The 15,852-nt window shown below is 47.8% G+C and overlaps 4 protein-coding genes across 4 annotated transcripts; 1 reads left to right on the forward strand and 3 right to left on the reverse strand.

The window, feature by feature from the left end:
* Positions 1–5: 5 nt before the first annotated feature.
* On the reverse strand, positions 6–3,012 carry AFUA_1G15120 (DEAD/DEAH box helicase; the record flags this gene model as incomplete). The annotated part of the gene is made up of 2 exons (XM_747788.2): positions 2,695–3,012; positions 6–2,640 (listed from the first exon to the last, which is right to left on the reverse strand). The coding sequence occupies exons 1-2, from the start codon at positions 2,967–2,969 to the stop codon at positions 6–8; spliced, it is 2,910 nt and encodes a 969-aa protein (XP_752881.1). The 5' UTR covers positions 2,970–3,012.
* A 1,035-nt stretch (positions 3,013–4,047) lies between these two features.
* On the reverse strand, positions 4,048–5,674 carry AFUA_1G15130 (GPI-anchored transamidase). Its single transcript, XM_747789.2, has one exon. The coding sequence runs from the start codon at positions 5,379–5,381 to the stop codon at positions 4,185–4,187; it is 1,197 nt and encodes a 398-aa protein (XP_752882.1). The 5' UTR covers positions 5,382–5,674; the 3' UTR covers positions 4,048–4,184.
* Positions 5,675–5,697: 23 nt separating this feature from the next.
* AFUA_1G15140 (putative mitochondrial phosphate carrier protein (Mir1)) lies at positions 5,698–9,249 on the reverse strand. Its single transcript, XM_747790.2, has 4 exons — positions 7,286–9,249; positions 6,744–7,163; positions 6,398–6,682; positions 5,698–6,332 (listed from the first exon to the last, which is right to left on the reverse strand). Exons 1-4 carry the CDS (start codon positions 7,450–7,452, stop codon positions 6,233–6,235), a joined length of 972 nt encoding a protein of 323 aa, XP_752883.1. The 5' UTR covers positions 7,453–9,249; the 3' UTR covers positions 5,698–6,232.
* Positions 9,250–11,781: 2,532 nt separating this feature from the next.
* AFUA_1G15150 (alpha-amylase) lies at positions 11,782–15,639 on the forward strand. The gene is made up of 10 exons (XM_077803976.1): positions 11,782–11,984; positions 12,080–12,335; positions 12,384–12,791; positions 12,849–13,444; positions 13,493–13,516; positions 13,571–13,591; positions 13,651–13,870; positions 13,926–14,178; positions 14,240–14,515; positions 14,578–15,639. Exons 2-9 carry the CDS (start codon positions 12,266–12,268, stop codon positions 14,271–14,273), a joined length of 1,626 nt encoding a protein of 541 aa, XP_077660145.1. The 5' UTR covers positions 11,782–11,984; positions 12,080–12,265; the 3' UTR covers positions 14,274–14,515; positions 14,578–15,639.
* Positions 15,640–15,852: the final 213 nt, after the last annotated feature.

The raw sequence follows: 15,852 nt of genomic DNA on the forward strand, positions 1-15,852 counted from the left end.
ATCTCCTAGTCTACAACCACCGGCGAGGGGTGCATCTTCCCCTTCGCCTCTGCAGTACTAGACTTTTTGAAAATGAACGAGACTCTGCTATCCTCGTCTTTGAGTAAGGGAAGAAGGACGTCGTCGTCATCAAGTGCAGCCTGCAAATCCATTACTGTTTCATCCGTTGCGGTTGATAACAAACCAGGGTCTATATGCACGTAATGGGAGAGAGATTGCCGTATTCGGCTTTGTTTAGCCGGTTCGTCGCCAGCGCTATCGTTTCCTTGCTTGCACTTGTGGTTTTCACTTCGATAGGTACCACGCAGTTGCGAACGGAACCGCCGCTCTTGCTCTTCCATATTGAGCTGGGACGCTCTGATGAGTGTGGGAATGTCCGGGAATTCATGGTCCGTGTCTGAGAGATCGCTGGACGGCGAGTCCTCCGCATCTGTGGCTGGAATGCTGGTGTCGTTGCTCGATGGGCCAGCCATCTGCCCTAATCCACCGCAGTCGCAGCCCAGAAGCTCATGCGTCTGACAGCGACTCGCCTCGTCGAGACGAAAGAGATCCTTCAGCTCATCCCTTGAGAATTGAGCCACACTGTTTTTGTGTTCCATGACGCTGTCCGCCAGTCCGATCTTCGTTACCTGGCGTTGCCAAATTTTCTCCTCCAGGCTTCCCTTCAGCAAGATGCGGTAGATCCGGCAATGCCTCTTTTGGCCGTCGCGGTGGATCCGCGCCATGGCTTGTACGTCGGTGGCTGGGTTCCAGTCCACGTCGAAGAGGACAAGTCGGCTTGCGCCTATCAAATTTAGTCCGGTACCTCCTGCTTTTGCGGAGAGGAGAAAAGCGAAACAACGATTTGGGGGTAGACGATTGAAATCTTCGACTAGGGCCTGCCTTTTCTGCGCTGGAGTTGAGCCATCTAGTCTCAGGAAAGGCAAAGAGAGCGAGTTGAGCAGGTTTGCAAGCAAGTTCAGCGTCGACGTGTAGTTCGAGACGAGGACAATCTTCTCTGAAGTAGATGTGCGTAGGTTATGGAGTAACTGATCGAGTACACGTATTTTTGCGCTGCATGAAGGGGTGAAGTGGCGTAAGAGATTCGGAGGCAGGGACGATAAAAGCGCTGTGATTGTCTCGCTGGGCCTTTCGTCACCAGTCTTAGGTGAAAGCAGCGAAGGGCTGTTGCAGAGCTTTTTAAGAATGGTGATAAGCTGCAGGGCGTTTTCTGAATTGCCAATGGCACACTGGAATACTGGAGAGGCGAGCACATTCTTGTAGATAGTGGCTTGTGTGGAGGTTGGGTTGCAGAACAAGACATATTCTGTTTTCGGCGGCAGATATTTCGCCAGGATGTCAACCGTCCTGCGTAGCATGAACTTGGAAGTGAGCTCTCGCAGCTCCTCATTTCTAGCTTCGCCTTTCTCAATCTCCTTCTTGGTTGCCTCCGGCTGCCTGCTCTTTACGATAGGCCCTTCAAATTCTCTGACGAAAGCTTTGAAGTTTCCTAAAATACCTGGATTTACCAAGTCCACCGCCGCGAAGAATTCCTTCAGGTCATTCTGGATTGGTGTGCCAGAAAGAATGATTCTCTTTGTGGCGTTCAGTGACTGGATAGCCTGGCCGCTCTTATTCTGGAGCGTCTTCAGTCTGTGGCCCTCGTCGGCGATTATAATGTCGACTCCCGCACCCCTCGCGAGGCCTTCTTGGACGGTTCTAAGCTTCTCGTAACCCACTATCATGACGCTATAGGCTCTGCCCATAGTGAAGTCCGTCAAACGCTTCCTCTTATCATCAAAGACGAATACACCGATGCGCTCGTTGCCCAGCCATTTTCGAAACTCCTTCCTCCAGTTGTTGATCAATGTCACTGGGCAAACAATGAGTGCTTTCTTGATCACTGGAGGGCTTTCATGGATCGGATTCTGTTTCAGCAGAGTCCAGAGCAGCGTGATCGTTTGCAAAGTCTTCCCCAAACCCATGTCATCGGCAAGTATAGCGCCTTCTCCGTTGAACGATCGCATTCCCATGACGCACTCGTAAAGGAATTGGACGCCCTCGCGTTGGTGCTGTCGCAAGTGTTTGGAGAGAATCGGATCAACAACAACGTCAACGATTTGCTTCCCCTTGGGTACTGAATCCGGTCGCTTCATGACCAGTGCTCCAGGTTGGTTCGGGTCATGGCGTGGAACTGGCTTCCCAACGGGCCCCGCAGGAACGACGGTGCTTTCTAGTAGCGGCCTCTTGTATGCATTGGATGTAGAGCTGGGTCTAGATGCCAGATTTGATAGGGCCGAGCTGCCTATTCTCCCACCCTGGTTCTTCTGGCATGGGGTTGTCAGAAGCGAGGTACCGCTTCGGTTCCCGAGTAAGTGTGTGAACGTCTTCTTCGGCGGTGCCGGTGCCGTAACGGGGCCAGTGACGTCCTTTCTCTCAATGAAAGGCCTGCCGGCTAGATACTCCTTCCTGGGTATCTCCGAGTCAATCTCAACTTCTTTGCCTCCTATCGAGAGTATGGTTCCTGCTTCAAGTTGGGACCCATGCATCACCCGTCCCATATCCTTCCCTGATATGTCCTGTAGGTAGAGATATCCATCACGGGCAGAGACGATGCCGTCGCCGTCCCACGTCTTGTTCTTCTTTGTGGACGGTTTTCGCCTATCGCAGATGCCAGTCAGCTTGATCGTCGTTAGAATGTATTCGATCAGTTACCATAGCACGTTGTAGTATCTGTCCCCATATGAATCATCACTAGTCGTGCTCTCGCTGGGTGAGCTGCCTGCATTGATCACTTGCTGTAGAAGCTTGCGGCTCGGCGTGTATGATCGGTTCAGTGATTTACTATGAGTTGTGATTTCTAGGTCCAGACGCTGCTTCTTGGCAAGAGGTTCGTGATGTTCAGCGGCACCGCTTGCCGGGGGTGCGTCGGAGACGGATAAGTCGGGCTGTTTCCTAATCAGAGGAGGTTTGAATGGCTTGAAGACCATAGTGAAATGGTCGCGAAGCTCGTTGCCCGGTTCTCAATCGGCGTGCTGAATGGTGGGTTATGATGGTTCTCGGGAAACGCGAGACGCGAGGCGGAGCGCGTGGTCACGTGAGTGTTATTTTGCATATCCATATCGAGAGATATTGGACCATTAATCGGCTTCGGATGACTTCCCAGCTGTATGGAGAAGCCGCTGTACACTATCTGCGTTAGGCGCCTTCTGCATGAGTAGCAGCCTGCTTTCTGGGTCTTGAGATCGTGGTTTGGCCGATATGTAGGCATCTAGAGGACAAAATGGGGAATAGTATGGCGAAGCAAGGTGCTGTGAAATAAATACTTCGGTCGCTCTGATCATTCATAGGAGACGAGCAACAACAACCGTAAGAATACATGGCTATCATCAACGCTCCAGGCGACAGTAACCAGGTTGATTTTTAATACTCCAGAGAAATTAAGTCCAAGGAAACCAGATGGCTACATATAGTAGAGATATCGCGCCAACCAAACACAGCCGATAATCCATCACAGGTCGGATGCTAGCAAGTACTTTAGTAGCAATGAAGGAAAGAAAGTATCAGCCTTCCAACATGGATCTGACCAGGGGAGTTTGCACTGGCAAGAAGTGCGATGCTCATATTCTTGGGAATTTCGAGATGATCTTTGAGACCATCTATTACCCTAGCTGAGCCAAATGGGCTAAAGAGAAGCGGGAATTGTTAAATGGTTCAATGAGGAAAAGGAATATTGCTTTATAAGCCGGAGCAATGGTGAAGATGTCTTTGTGCATTTTCGACCAATCCAGGGACATGGCTTTGTATTTCTGAAGGATGGACAGGCGGTCACATTCGAAGTAGTTGATGGACGGACCAAAGGGTTTGCAGGCTGATGCGGTGCAGTTAGCAGAGTGATACTTTGGACTGATGAAGAAACGTCAATTTCTGATATTGGGGTGAAAGAACTTGTTCTAGTCTTTCATGGCAGGATTTAGTGGCGATCCATGGCCATAGATGCAGATACGAAAAGGAAATGGAGTGCCTTAGCAAGGCTGTGAACCACTGCTTATTCTGAAGGATACAACAAGATCACATATATGCTGCTAGAGCGCGCAGTTGGTGCCAACGCTCATGGCAGATGCAGATAATCTACACAAGTTTACACAGCGAAATGTCATGACTGGATATTGTTTTACGGATATGATTGGAGACGACTATCATGATTAGACTGAGGGCCTGCCCAATATCGATCCAGCGAGCCAGACAGCAGCGCATGCGCCCAGAACTGATGCTCCAACGAGCCGCTTTTCCCATGAAGATTCAGCTGCCATGCGTACAGGCGCGACATTTCGGGCCTTTGTGAATTGAGAGGAGGGAGGTGCATCAGTTTTGTTTTCATGAAGCGGCTCTCTGAGAGACGCAAAGTCCCGATCACGCTTGCGCCATTTTTCAACCAGTCGAGCGATCTCAATGAGATCCTCCTTCAAAGATCCGGGCTCAGTGGCATTTGCATGCTCAACTTCGACATTTTGAACATTACCGAAGAAGTCCACCACAGTTCTCAGGCGGCCCTCCTGCTCCCCGCCGGGAAAGAGGTCCCACCGAACGCCTGGTTGCGAATGAATCTTCGACTCGTCGTACGAGTCGAACAAATCTCCCAGCGTTGCCTTTGAATTGGCACTTGTCACCTGAGTTTCTAAGAACTCCAGCACATAGTATGTCCAACGGTCGATCACCGCCACACCGACATCGTTATCCGCATGATGAGAGTAGGAGGACTGATCCAGCGCACTGGATCCTGTCGCAATAATATTTGGCGAGTAGAAGTGGGTGTACATAGTATTAGCCTGGCAAGTGTCAATCATGAATAGCAGCTCATGATAGCGCTTCTTCTCCCACATCTGGCCAAACGCATCCGCCAGGTCCCAGGCTCCAATCTCCTCCGAGTCTTGGAACTTGAGGAACTGATCGCCTCCGTGACCAGTCATATAAACGAGCACATTGCTTCCAGCGTCGGATCCCAGGCGTTTGCTCCGCGGCACGTCCTCGTCCAGTCGGTCGGTCAAGAGACGGATAAAGTTCTCCACGGTGACCTCGTAGCCTCGGTAGTCGACCTCGATGTTATCTCCGTATAAGTCGACTGCGCGATCGGCATTGCTGTAGACCGTCCCTGGAAACGCGTTTCGGGGATTACAGGCCATGTCATCGGGTAGCATTAGGATGATCTGCGAATCGGGAATCCCCAGCCGCTTGACGGTGCGATATAGTGAGAGTACATTTGCAAGATGGCGGTAGTTGAACCAGAATCGAGACGTGGAAACGAGAACAGCCCAGTTTGAAGTGTGTTCTGTCACTACCTGTGATGCGAGAAGAAGGAATAGGAAGGAGAGGACTTGGAGGAGACCAAGATGAGGCGACATGGCGAATCAGGTCATAAGGGTTGGGTATATATGCGAGCAAAGAAAAAGATATTAAGAAGAGAGAAGGGGAGAGAAACACGGATAATGTCAGATATACATCTGCAAGAAAAAAAGCAATGGATAGAAAACGAGTGTGCCTCCTGGTTTATCAGTGAGCTGATATGGGATTAAAAGTGGATGAAGATGGTGATCTAGCGGGGAGGTGTTGGAGACGGAGTGCCTGAAGATCCGCAGGCTTGGCATCAACATATCCAAGGTTGTGTACGGGGGCATCTACCATTCTTCTTTTAAGGCCACTCTCCCAAGGGTCAGATAAGGGGCGCAATCTACTTTCTTCTTCCGAAGATTGTCTCTCGATGCTGGAGTGGTCAATTAGGATGCAACTTGTGACCTGATAGTGCCTGCGACATAGTCTAGACTATCAGGATGCCTTGATAGGCCCTCAAGATGGAGAATCCGATTTGTTCTTTGCTTCGTCCTGACTCTATTGAGATGGTTCGAAAAAGAATGCTTTCTGCATTCAAAAAAGTAAAGGAAATGAACAAGTGCTGATGTGGGAGAAAGTGATCAAATGTCAATGCCGTCCAATCTCCGAAGGCAGAACAAAAGGAAAAAGCGTCTATTCGAATCTATACTACATTCCAGACAATGTGAAATACAATGATGCTGTGAAGACACTGGACCGGAGACAGGAAAGGTATGTTATCTTTCGAGTTTGGCGAGTCTCAAGTGGGCTGCAGCTTGTGTTTTTTACCGGCAAATCATCAAATCCAAGACGATCCGTATGGGAGATTTGGACATTGACCGAATTCAGGCATTTTTGGTTCGCAGTTAAACGTCACGTCGTTAATTTATTTGCCAATCTCGACACCGCCGGTGGCACCGAGGACACGCTTGATGTCACCGTAGATGGCGAACTGACCGGCAGTGATGGAACCAACCATGAAAAGACTAGAAAATAGGCACATCAGCTACTGTATTCTGAATCGCAAGAACAATTGATAACAGATACTTACCGGGTACCGATACCAGCGTAGCTGCCACGGATACCAAGGTCCTTGGCGATCTTGACAAGACGGGAGACAGTGCTCTCACCAGGAGCGCCCTGAGTCTTGTTGATCACACTGAGCATGGTGTCGGCGGGTTGAGAAACAAGGGCGGCAGCGAAACCGGCAATGAGACCAGAGCCAAGGTTGATACCAGTCTTAGCACCATCGGAAATGGTGTTCTTGTCGACCTTGCGGTAAACAGCCTCGACAACCTTCTCGTAGACGACGAACTTGGCCATGGTGTAGGGGATCCTGAAGTTTACCAGTTTAGAAATCACCAGGCGACTCCATTGGTTGAGAGTGATCGACTTACTGCTTGAAGAGGATAGGACCGAAACCAGAGTAGAAAGCACCGATACCCTCGTTCTTGAGGATCTTGCCGAAGCCGCTCATGAGACCGCTAGCGAAGGTAGGCTCAGAGACGAGACGAATACGAGTCGCCTCAAGAGGGCACAGGGCGATATCAGCGAAGAATTCGGCGGCAGCGGAGGAAGCGAGGTAGACAGCGGTTCTGTTGTTGGAAGCAGTCTCGTAACCGAGCTGGTTGATAAACTGCTGCTTGAAGAACTCATAACCGCCGAACTTGAAAGCACCCTGAAGGAAGTAACCGGCAGCAGTAGGACCGAAACCGGTGAGGAGAGCGCCAGCACCCTCGTTGGCAATGACCTGTCTGAAGCCACCAATCATACCACGGTTGTAGGTGACAGGGTCAAGCTGGATTCTGGTCTTGACGCTGCATTGAGAAAGAGATACATCAGTACCCAGTTGATGTACACCGCAACGCGCGCCGGGGGTTTCGGGACTAGGCGCGATCGATGCGATTTGGGGGCAGTGAGGCTGAACAGTAGGACCTACACATCGACAGGGGTGAGGGCTCCGTGAGTGACGGAGCAGCAGACAGCACCAGCGAAGGCGAATCTGGAGTAGAGCTGGAAGCCGCTCATCTGAGGGGTGGCAGGAGCCACCTTCTCGACGACGGCGTCGATCTTGGGAGAGCCGGTAGTGGGAGCAGCGGCGGACATAGTGAATTATGTGTGGTATCTATGCAGGTCTAAAGATATAAACAAGACAAAGGTAGAGAAGGATGGAGAAAGAGGGTTACAGATAAGAGATGACGAAGAGTGGGGATGGGTATAAACGAAAGCAATTGAAGCTTTGCAGAGATTGGAAAGGGAAAAAGGAAGAGAGGAGGAAGTTATGAAACTGAAGGGAAAAGGATTTCACATCGGGGAGATTGGGGAGCACAGATTTGGGAACTAGCGGCACCGATCCCGAAAACTTTTCGCGGGCCAATGCGGGCATCGCTCGGTAGCACGAACACCACTTGCCACGTTAACTCCGATCGCCCGGCCAACACAGCATCCAGGAATCCCAGAGGCACATTCAACAGACATGTTTGAGTTTTCCAGTCAGACGTTGAGACCCTGAGATATGCGTGGGGTATGTGCTCTCCTCAAGACTACTCAACTTACAGACTATATTGGTCGCATCCACAAATTAGAAAGTAGATCAAGGGAGACGGTTGCTCAATTTGGCAGAATCCGTTCTTCAGAATTCGACTGGGAAAAAAAGCGATGTCGTCACTCATATTCAACAACCAATCTATGCTGATGACGGCGCTCAAAGTGGATATCTGTCAAGACTGGAAGTCCACAATAGAGCCGGGGTCTATGTGGAATTTCTGTATGAGCCTGAGGCACAGTTCTTCAAAATTCTTCAGTGACCGCCTGAATTCCACGAATCAGATGTGCGGAGTTCTAAGTCAGGCGGCCAAGAGTGAATTCGAGATTTCCGGTCTCCTATTGGATTGCTTTCACTCTTAGCCGTTAGCCACCCTTAGGTAGGCTCAAAGCGGCTCAGGCACAAGGTTCTCGATCCAGGAGGAATGGCTTAAATTGATAGCCTCAGGTATCAACTTACCACATCCAAAATTGACACAGTCAATTAGTTCCCCTATGTACGGAGACTGGAGTAATCCGTACTCTGTATTCTCTAGTGTGCCTTTTTGGGAAATCGTATGGTTGAGGCTTGGCATCGCGGTGCCTGGTCTATACACAGTATAGCCTCCTCGTGGCCCTCTCGAGACTGTGGCCAACTTTCGTCGCTGTTTTCCCATCGTTCGCGGTCTTCCGGCTCATGGCATTGAGGCATTTCTGCTATTAGTTTGTATATTCCTTGTCCTGCACTTCGGCGGCTCCTTCTACGCTATCAACCTAGCTAGGAAGCTCTGTACTGTTGATTCGGAGAACAACTTAAATACGTGAGAGGAGGTATGATGGGAATGACATGTTAAAGCCACGGGGATCTTGGGGGAAACAGATGATTGTCGGGTCTAGACGCGATGCAGGTCAGGGACCTGTCCCTTCTACGGAGTATGTGATACTCTTGATGGATGGCTTACTGGTCATGCATTAGTGCCCTTTTCTTGTTTTGGCTTAGCTGGACAGGTTGTGCGGGCCTGTAATAATAATGAGTCTGAACAGCAGAAAAGGTACGAAGGAAAAAGTCAAAAACGGAACCAACACTACCTAAGCCTGTGACTGGACGCTTAACTTCAAGGTCCTGGGCGGTATTTGAATAAAGTCAGAATGACGAGGTTGATGTCATTTGGATAAAGTGTCTGTTAGTCTAAAGTTTGTTTGTTGTACATGGGAAAATACCTAGGATCTGCCTTCGGTTTCTCCTGACACAGATGATCTGGCTGACAACGTATTACCTACGAAGTAGATAATTTTTCGTCAACATATTCTCGAATCCCTGTTATCAGCATTGAACTAGCATATATGAGCGGGGGCAACAGGCTCATGACTATTAATTTCCTTGTTGGGCCCTATGAAAAAAGAATGAAATCCCCTTTCATCCTCTTTCTACGGAGTAATCTCAATTGCTAATATGATAAATAACTCCATCCAACTCGCTGGCATATTTACAGCGCTTATTACCTCTTCTTTAGTTCTCTAGCAGGCAAAGTACTCTTGGCCTCTCTGCTTCTATATGGGCTCGCTTTTGAGTAATATAGATTGCATTATTAGTGTGATCCTTACTCAGCATTCTGTAATGACATGCATGTCTATGACTTGAAATACAGTCTTTTCTGGGAACATGAGGCGCTCTAGTATATATCAGCATATAATGCTAAGATCGACCCGCCAAATAGCATGATTGCTTCTTTAAATCCCTAGATATGTCTTACTTTCATGACAGTAAAGCAGGATCTTGTGAACTACTTTGATGCCTCTATTAGCTCTCTCCTCAGCAGGCTTGATGATAAAGAGCGCCGTGCCTTATCAGTCAATGTATTATTTGCTAATATGCACCCTGAACTATACCCTAGTTAGGGTCAGCTCTGGATGGATTGGCTTATGGATTTAGTATCTTTCTATAATGTATCTGATGGGGATTTCCGGAGGCTTCAGACCCTTGAAGAGAGCCATAATTACTATGAGAAAGGGGTCTAGTGAGTTTCTCTATTTCCCTCCCCTCTCCTTTAACTCGTGTTGATGATCAAGAGGTTCTGACCCTATTAATAGTGAATTATACAAACGTTCTTGACCAATGCTATAAGACTAAAGTCCCATATATTAGGGTTTTTGAGGACGATATCATCTTCACCAATGGATGGTTAGCGAAAACCCTCCGTGGGCTTTATAATATAGAAAACTGATTAAAGGCCTAGAATTAGTTATATTTACAGCTCTTCTACACAGAAACAGCATTGAGCTGGAATAAGACAACTTTACCTACCACTATATTAGCTTTGTATTTCTACTTATAATAAGTACAGCCTACAGTGCTCTTATGCTTACCCATCACATATAGCCTGCCTCCTGATGATACTTAGATGTCCTAACCATCACAGTAATTTATATTATTACTATCCCTGCATTTACTGGCCTTATTTTCATGATAGGGAAATATAATATAAGCCCCATACACGGTGTCATGGAAGTGAACAAGCATGGCTGCTGTACCTAGGCAATGGTTTTCCCCTGGGACTAAGTGCTGGACTTAGTCAACTTCCTGCGTTATTGTAAGGTGGGATAGACAGACTCTATGATCAAGGAATATGCAGATAAAATAAAGCTATGTTCCTTCGCCCTTGCCCTGGCCCCAGTCCAGCATATTGGCATTTATTCAAGCTATGATAACCTAGAGATTAATACACAAAGCACATGGGCGTTCTAGTTTGAAGAAAATGACGCTAATGCTCTACGTCAGGAGCATGACCTTCTACTGGAAATGAAAGACGTACCTTGGCTTGAGGATGTGCCTTAATCACCGTGATAAAGGGCTTGGATAGGAACCAAGCGATTGCAACAGTTGCCATTGAGACACCATGTTAGAAGGTGAGTTTCTTAATCTGTTCGTTTGACTTTTGTCTGCGTCTGTAATAAGCTGACTTATAAGGCCTTGGTCTTGTGAGGACACAAACCACCATGTGGAGTAAGCAGAGGAGCGCAACCAGAACACAACATTTGCAGAATATCTTAAAGCTTGTCATCGCTGCGTAACGAAACCTCTTACCATTCGACCAACGAGTCACTTGCAATAAAAGCCTCTATCATAAGTTCAGTCATTCATGTATGCCCTACATTCCTTCACCCCAGGGATTTCCACACAGCGCAACAAGCCCTCTTTGATAGAAAATACTAGCTTTTCCATTCAAACTCCAAGGAGCCTCTGTGAGTATTTCCACCTCTTTTAGATATCAAGACTGAGGACAGCAAGCATGCACTTGCCTATTAGTAAGTCAGACCTAGTAAGAACACCAGGAGGCAGAAGTGGAGAATCTAGTTAAAGAAGTAACTAATAGGTTAGGTGGCTTACCTACAGGCATAATGCAGGTTGCTGCTCAGTGGAGGGATAATCTTTGAAAATCATATGAATTCTGTACAGGAGGCGGGACAGGTACAGCCCATTAAACAGACCCTTCGCGCCAACCCAGAACTGTTGTATAATCACAACAGCAGTGAAAGGAGCGTACCATACTATTTGGGGTATATTATTAAATATAAAGCTGCTCGTAAGCTTCCTAATACTTCCCTTCAAGCAGACTTTAGGCCAATGAATATAGTACAGGAAGTAATCCAGCAAATCACCCTACCTACAGGTGCTAAAAAAGAAGCTTCTTTACAACATAAAATTACTATCTTGCGCAGCTGTCATACAGCCTTTTAACTATACAATCACAAAAGGCCTCCCATACAGTGTCCTAAGTTGTACGCACTGGGCTGTCTTAGGAAACTAGAATATAACCTGCGCTACACCCAACTAGGTAAAGGCTGAGCCTTTCTCATAAAACAGCGATTCACAGCGCGGAAAGGCCACAGTTTCTGGCGCAAAAGCCACGCACTACCGTGTCCTGACTCCTTTCCATCATCACACCGACTTACTCCGTCCTGTAGCTTGTATTATAACTTTATTCCTTCTCAAAATATCTACTTAATTAGAGCTCGAAGAGCACAAAAGGATATCAGGGCCCTGCTACGACTCATGATCTCCCATTTGTCACGAGTCCACTTGCACAAACATACTGTGTGTTCGGTTTGTTCTTGTAAGGTTGCGCTAAACTACACAGTATTTTGACTGATGATATCTTGAAACTAGCGGCATTGGCAAAATCTGAGTAATTGTCTGACCTATATATAGTTACTTTCATATTCCCACCACGTTATTGATGCAATACTGTGGTTTTGAAAAAAGCTGGGGCTGCATTATATCTTCATATAATCACTCCATTTCCTCATCCGCCTCCAAAACTATAAGCGTTATATCGCGGCTGTCGACTCAGCTCCCCTCCTCAAGTTCGACGGTTCAATTGCTTTAGGTCTCCCAATGCTTTCTTTTTTTTCTAGCTGCCTCCCAACCAAAAGAAAGGAATGGCGGAAATGGAATGAAATCGAAGGTTTGCGTCCCTTTTTCTTCTTTGCGATCTGAACTAATGCGGTAATAGAGGAAGCGAGTCGTCTGGATCAGTTCCCGTCCTGGGATGCACCAGACAATCTCCTTCTGATGCAAACCTTTGAATGGCATATGCCAGCTGACCAAGCTCACTGGCGCCGTCTACGGCATATTCTACCGAGTCTCAAGGAGATCGGTGTCGACAACATATGGATACCTCCAGGATGCAAGGGGATGGATCCTTGTGGAAATGGCTACGATGTATATGATCTGTACGACTTGGGCGAATTTGACCAGAAAGGATCACGAGCGACGAAATGGGGAACCAAGGAAGAGCTCCTGGAGCTCACCGCAGCCGCTCGAGATCTCGGTATTGGCGTTCATTGGGATGCTGTTCTCAACCATAAAGCAGGCGCAGATTTTACAGAACGATTTCTGGCTGTCCAAGTAGACCCGGAAAGTATGTATCCCTTCAGCAGAGAGGTTGGTTAAGCAGATATCTGATATACCGCGTTAGGACGGAATGTTGAGATCTCACGTCCAAAAGAGATCGAGGGCTGGGTGGGGTTCGATTTCAAGGGCCGTGGCGACTGCTATAGCTCGATGAAATATCGGTGGTATCATTTCAGTGGCGTCGATTGGGACGAATCACAGAAGAAGAATGCGATCTACAAGATTGTAGGGCCGAACAAGGATTGGGCTAACGATGTCAGTCACGAGTTCGGCAACTACGATTATCTGATGTTCGCAAATCTGGATTACTCCAATGCAGAAGTCAGAAGGGATCTTCTTAACTGGGGCGAATGGATCGGCACTCGACTGCCTCTCAGTGGTATGAGACTAGACGCTGCGAAACACATGTCGGCTGCTTTCCAGAGGGACTTTGTCGATCATGTTCGGAAGACTCAGGGACCTGATTTCTTTGTAGTCTCGGAATACTGGCGTTGTGATCTCAAAGAACTTCTGCATTTCCTGGAGATAATGGAACACCGAGTTCATCTCTATGATGCGGTATTGGTTGACCGATTCTCGAAAATCTCCCTGACCCCCGAAGCGGACCTGCGGGGAATTCTCGATGGTACATTAGTTCAGAGCAAACCTCAACATGCCATTGTGAGTTTTCTACTTGTGTTCTGACTGATCTCCACACTAACCGCCCAGACGTTCGTCATGACTCATGATACGGTAAGAATCAACTTCCATTCTCAGAATCTCTGCAGCTATTGACCTACAGTAAAGCAACCAGGCCAAATGTTAGAGGTAAGACTCTGCTGTCACTGTCTTACATTGGCTGCTCCATCCTGACAGATTGCAACTAGGTGCCGGTCGCATCTTTCTTCAAGCCATTAGCATACGCTCTGATCCTACTACAAAATAAAGGACAACCCTGTATCTTCTGGGGTGATCTTTACGGGATCAGGGGAGGCAAGCATCCAACAAAGCGTTCGTGCGGCGGCAGGCTTCCGATTCTCACAAAAGCCCGGAAGCTCTACGCATACGGAGAGCAGCGGGATTATTTCGACGAGAGAAACTGCATCGGTGCGCGCTGCCTCACTTTTGGCCCTCGTTTTCACCATACTGACAAGACAAATAGGATTTATTCGTTATGGCAACCGGCGGCATCCCTCGGGTTTAGCTTGTATCATGAGCAACGCCGGCCCATCGCAGAAGCGCATGTTCGTTGGTCAGCAGCATGCAGGAGAGCAATGGACGGATATTCTCGAGTGGCACTCCGGAACGGTCACGATTGACCGTCGAGGATACGGCATATTTCCCGTATCGAAGGTGAGTGTCAGTGTGTGGGTGAATGCCAGGGCAGAAGGAAGAGAGAGCCTCAAAAGTCACTTGTACGTGTCTCCTCTGCGCCAGTCGATTTTCTTGGAGAGTTACTCACGATCCGGCTTATAGTGATACGGATGTGTACAAATATGGACGCTCTTGAAGACGATGGCTTCCTCAGCTTGAATCTTCATGGCGATCTTGGCAGACCACTGCGTTTCTGTCGATCGTCGATCTGAATGCGAGAACAGAAGAGGGTCTATTGTCGTCCAGCATTGGTGAAGCATCTTAGAGTAATGTATAATATTGGAATTGCCAGCATGTTTACCATACACCAAACTCTACCGCATATATGTGCTGGTCTCAATACAAAATACAAGCCTGGCGTCTTCCACTCTACTGATGGTAAGGGAATATTGCCTGTTCATATGAGGCTCATTGGCCTGTATCTGACATAGGTATTGAAGGTATTCATTCTTCAACAAGCGCCAGCCACGTCATGAATGGTACTAGTTGCCAAAACGCAGTCCTCGTCCTTGATCAGAGTGCTCTGTTCTCGTTCATCTGATATATTTACCGCTTTTCCGGCCCTCGTTCACTAGAATAACAATCCAAGGATATACTCCCACCATGATGCAACCCCCATTGTCATGAGCCAAGCCACGGGCAGATGATACCACGATGACATCGTTGCCAGAGCTGTGCTCTTATATTGATCAATCTTTCTGTGACTGCGTCTGTATGCAGAAGAGATAGAGTCAACAATACATAAAGTGCCGTCTGCTCACCATGCCTTATTATCTGGTTCGTACCCCCAAAGTTCAACAATGAAGGCAATACGCCGACAAAGATGTTCTTTGAAACAGGTCAAGTTCCCGCCGCAAGTGACGGTAGGAGATAAAAAGGAGTATATCTTGGAATCTACATGAAAGTCTTGATAGCGACTGACTCCACGCAGAGTTCTAACGAGATTGAGTCTCGCGGTGGCACTTTTGTGAGAGAGGAGCGCTTCCTCAAGGCATATGTGTAAGATACCTTACCGAGTCTACTCTCTACTATATGCAGGCTTACAGGCTACTCTGGCAGGTATGATATCCCAGAGGAGGATCTGGATTTGAATAAACTCCGAACGAAGAATTATCTGTTCTCGGTGGAGAGGCAGGATTAATCTAGACGCAGAGGACACCTTGTTAGATTCTCTCATCGGAACAGAATGGTCGATATAGTCAACATGATATCATGATGACTTTCTGGTCTCGATACGTAGAGTGTTATATAAGACGTAGTCGATCTTGCCTCTTGCCACTATATTCTGTGAAAGAGGATGACTTTAGCGCCCATTTTCCGAGTCGGTCACTGCAGAATGCCTTTACACACAGTGAGCTGTCCAAGTTGGTCGAGTGCAGAGTCGGACCCTGAGGACTGATGTATTCAGCTCGTTCTACAAGACCACACGAGTGAGTCGGATATCGATCGGTGAGCCCTTTCTTGTTCTCGATGCGGCCATATCGCCATATCTTGTATCCCTCCACACTGATGTCTACTTCCACAGGATGAAATCGCTCATCGAATCCGCTGGGGGAAGAATCACCAAACAAGCTGGCAATCGTATCAGGTAGGTATCAGCTCCTTGACAGATTTCTAAAGCGATTTACTAACAGAGGGATGCTGTGATAGTTTTGAGGTACCTGATCAGTTTGACCTGCATCTGATAACCAAGCATCTGGATGTGGAGACGTTGT

The sequence above is a fragment of the Aspergillus fumigatus genome, chromosome 1, assembly GCF_000002655.1.
Source record: "Aspergillus fumigatus Af293 chromosome 1, whole genome shotgun sequence".
Taxonomy (NCBI): Eukaryota; Fungi; Ascomycota; class Eurotiomycetes; order Eurotiales; family Aspergillaceae; genus Aspergillus; species Aspergillus fumigatus.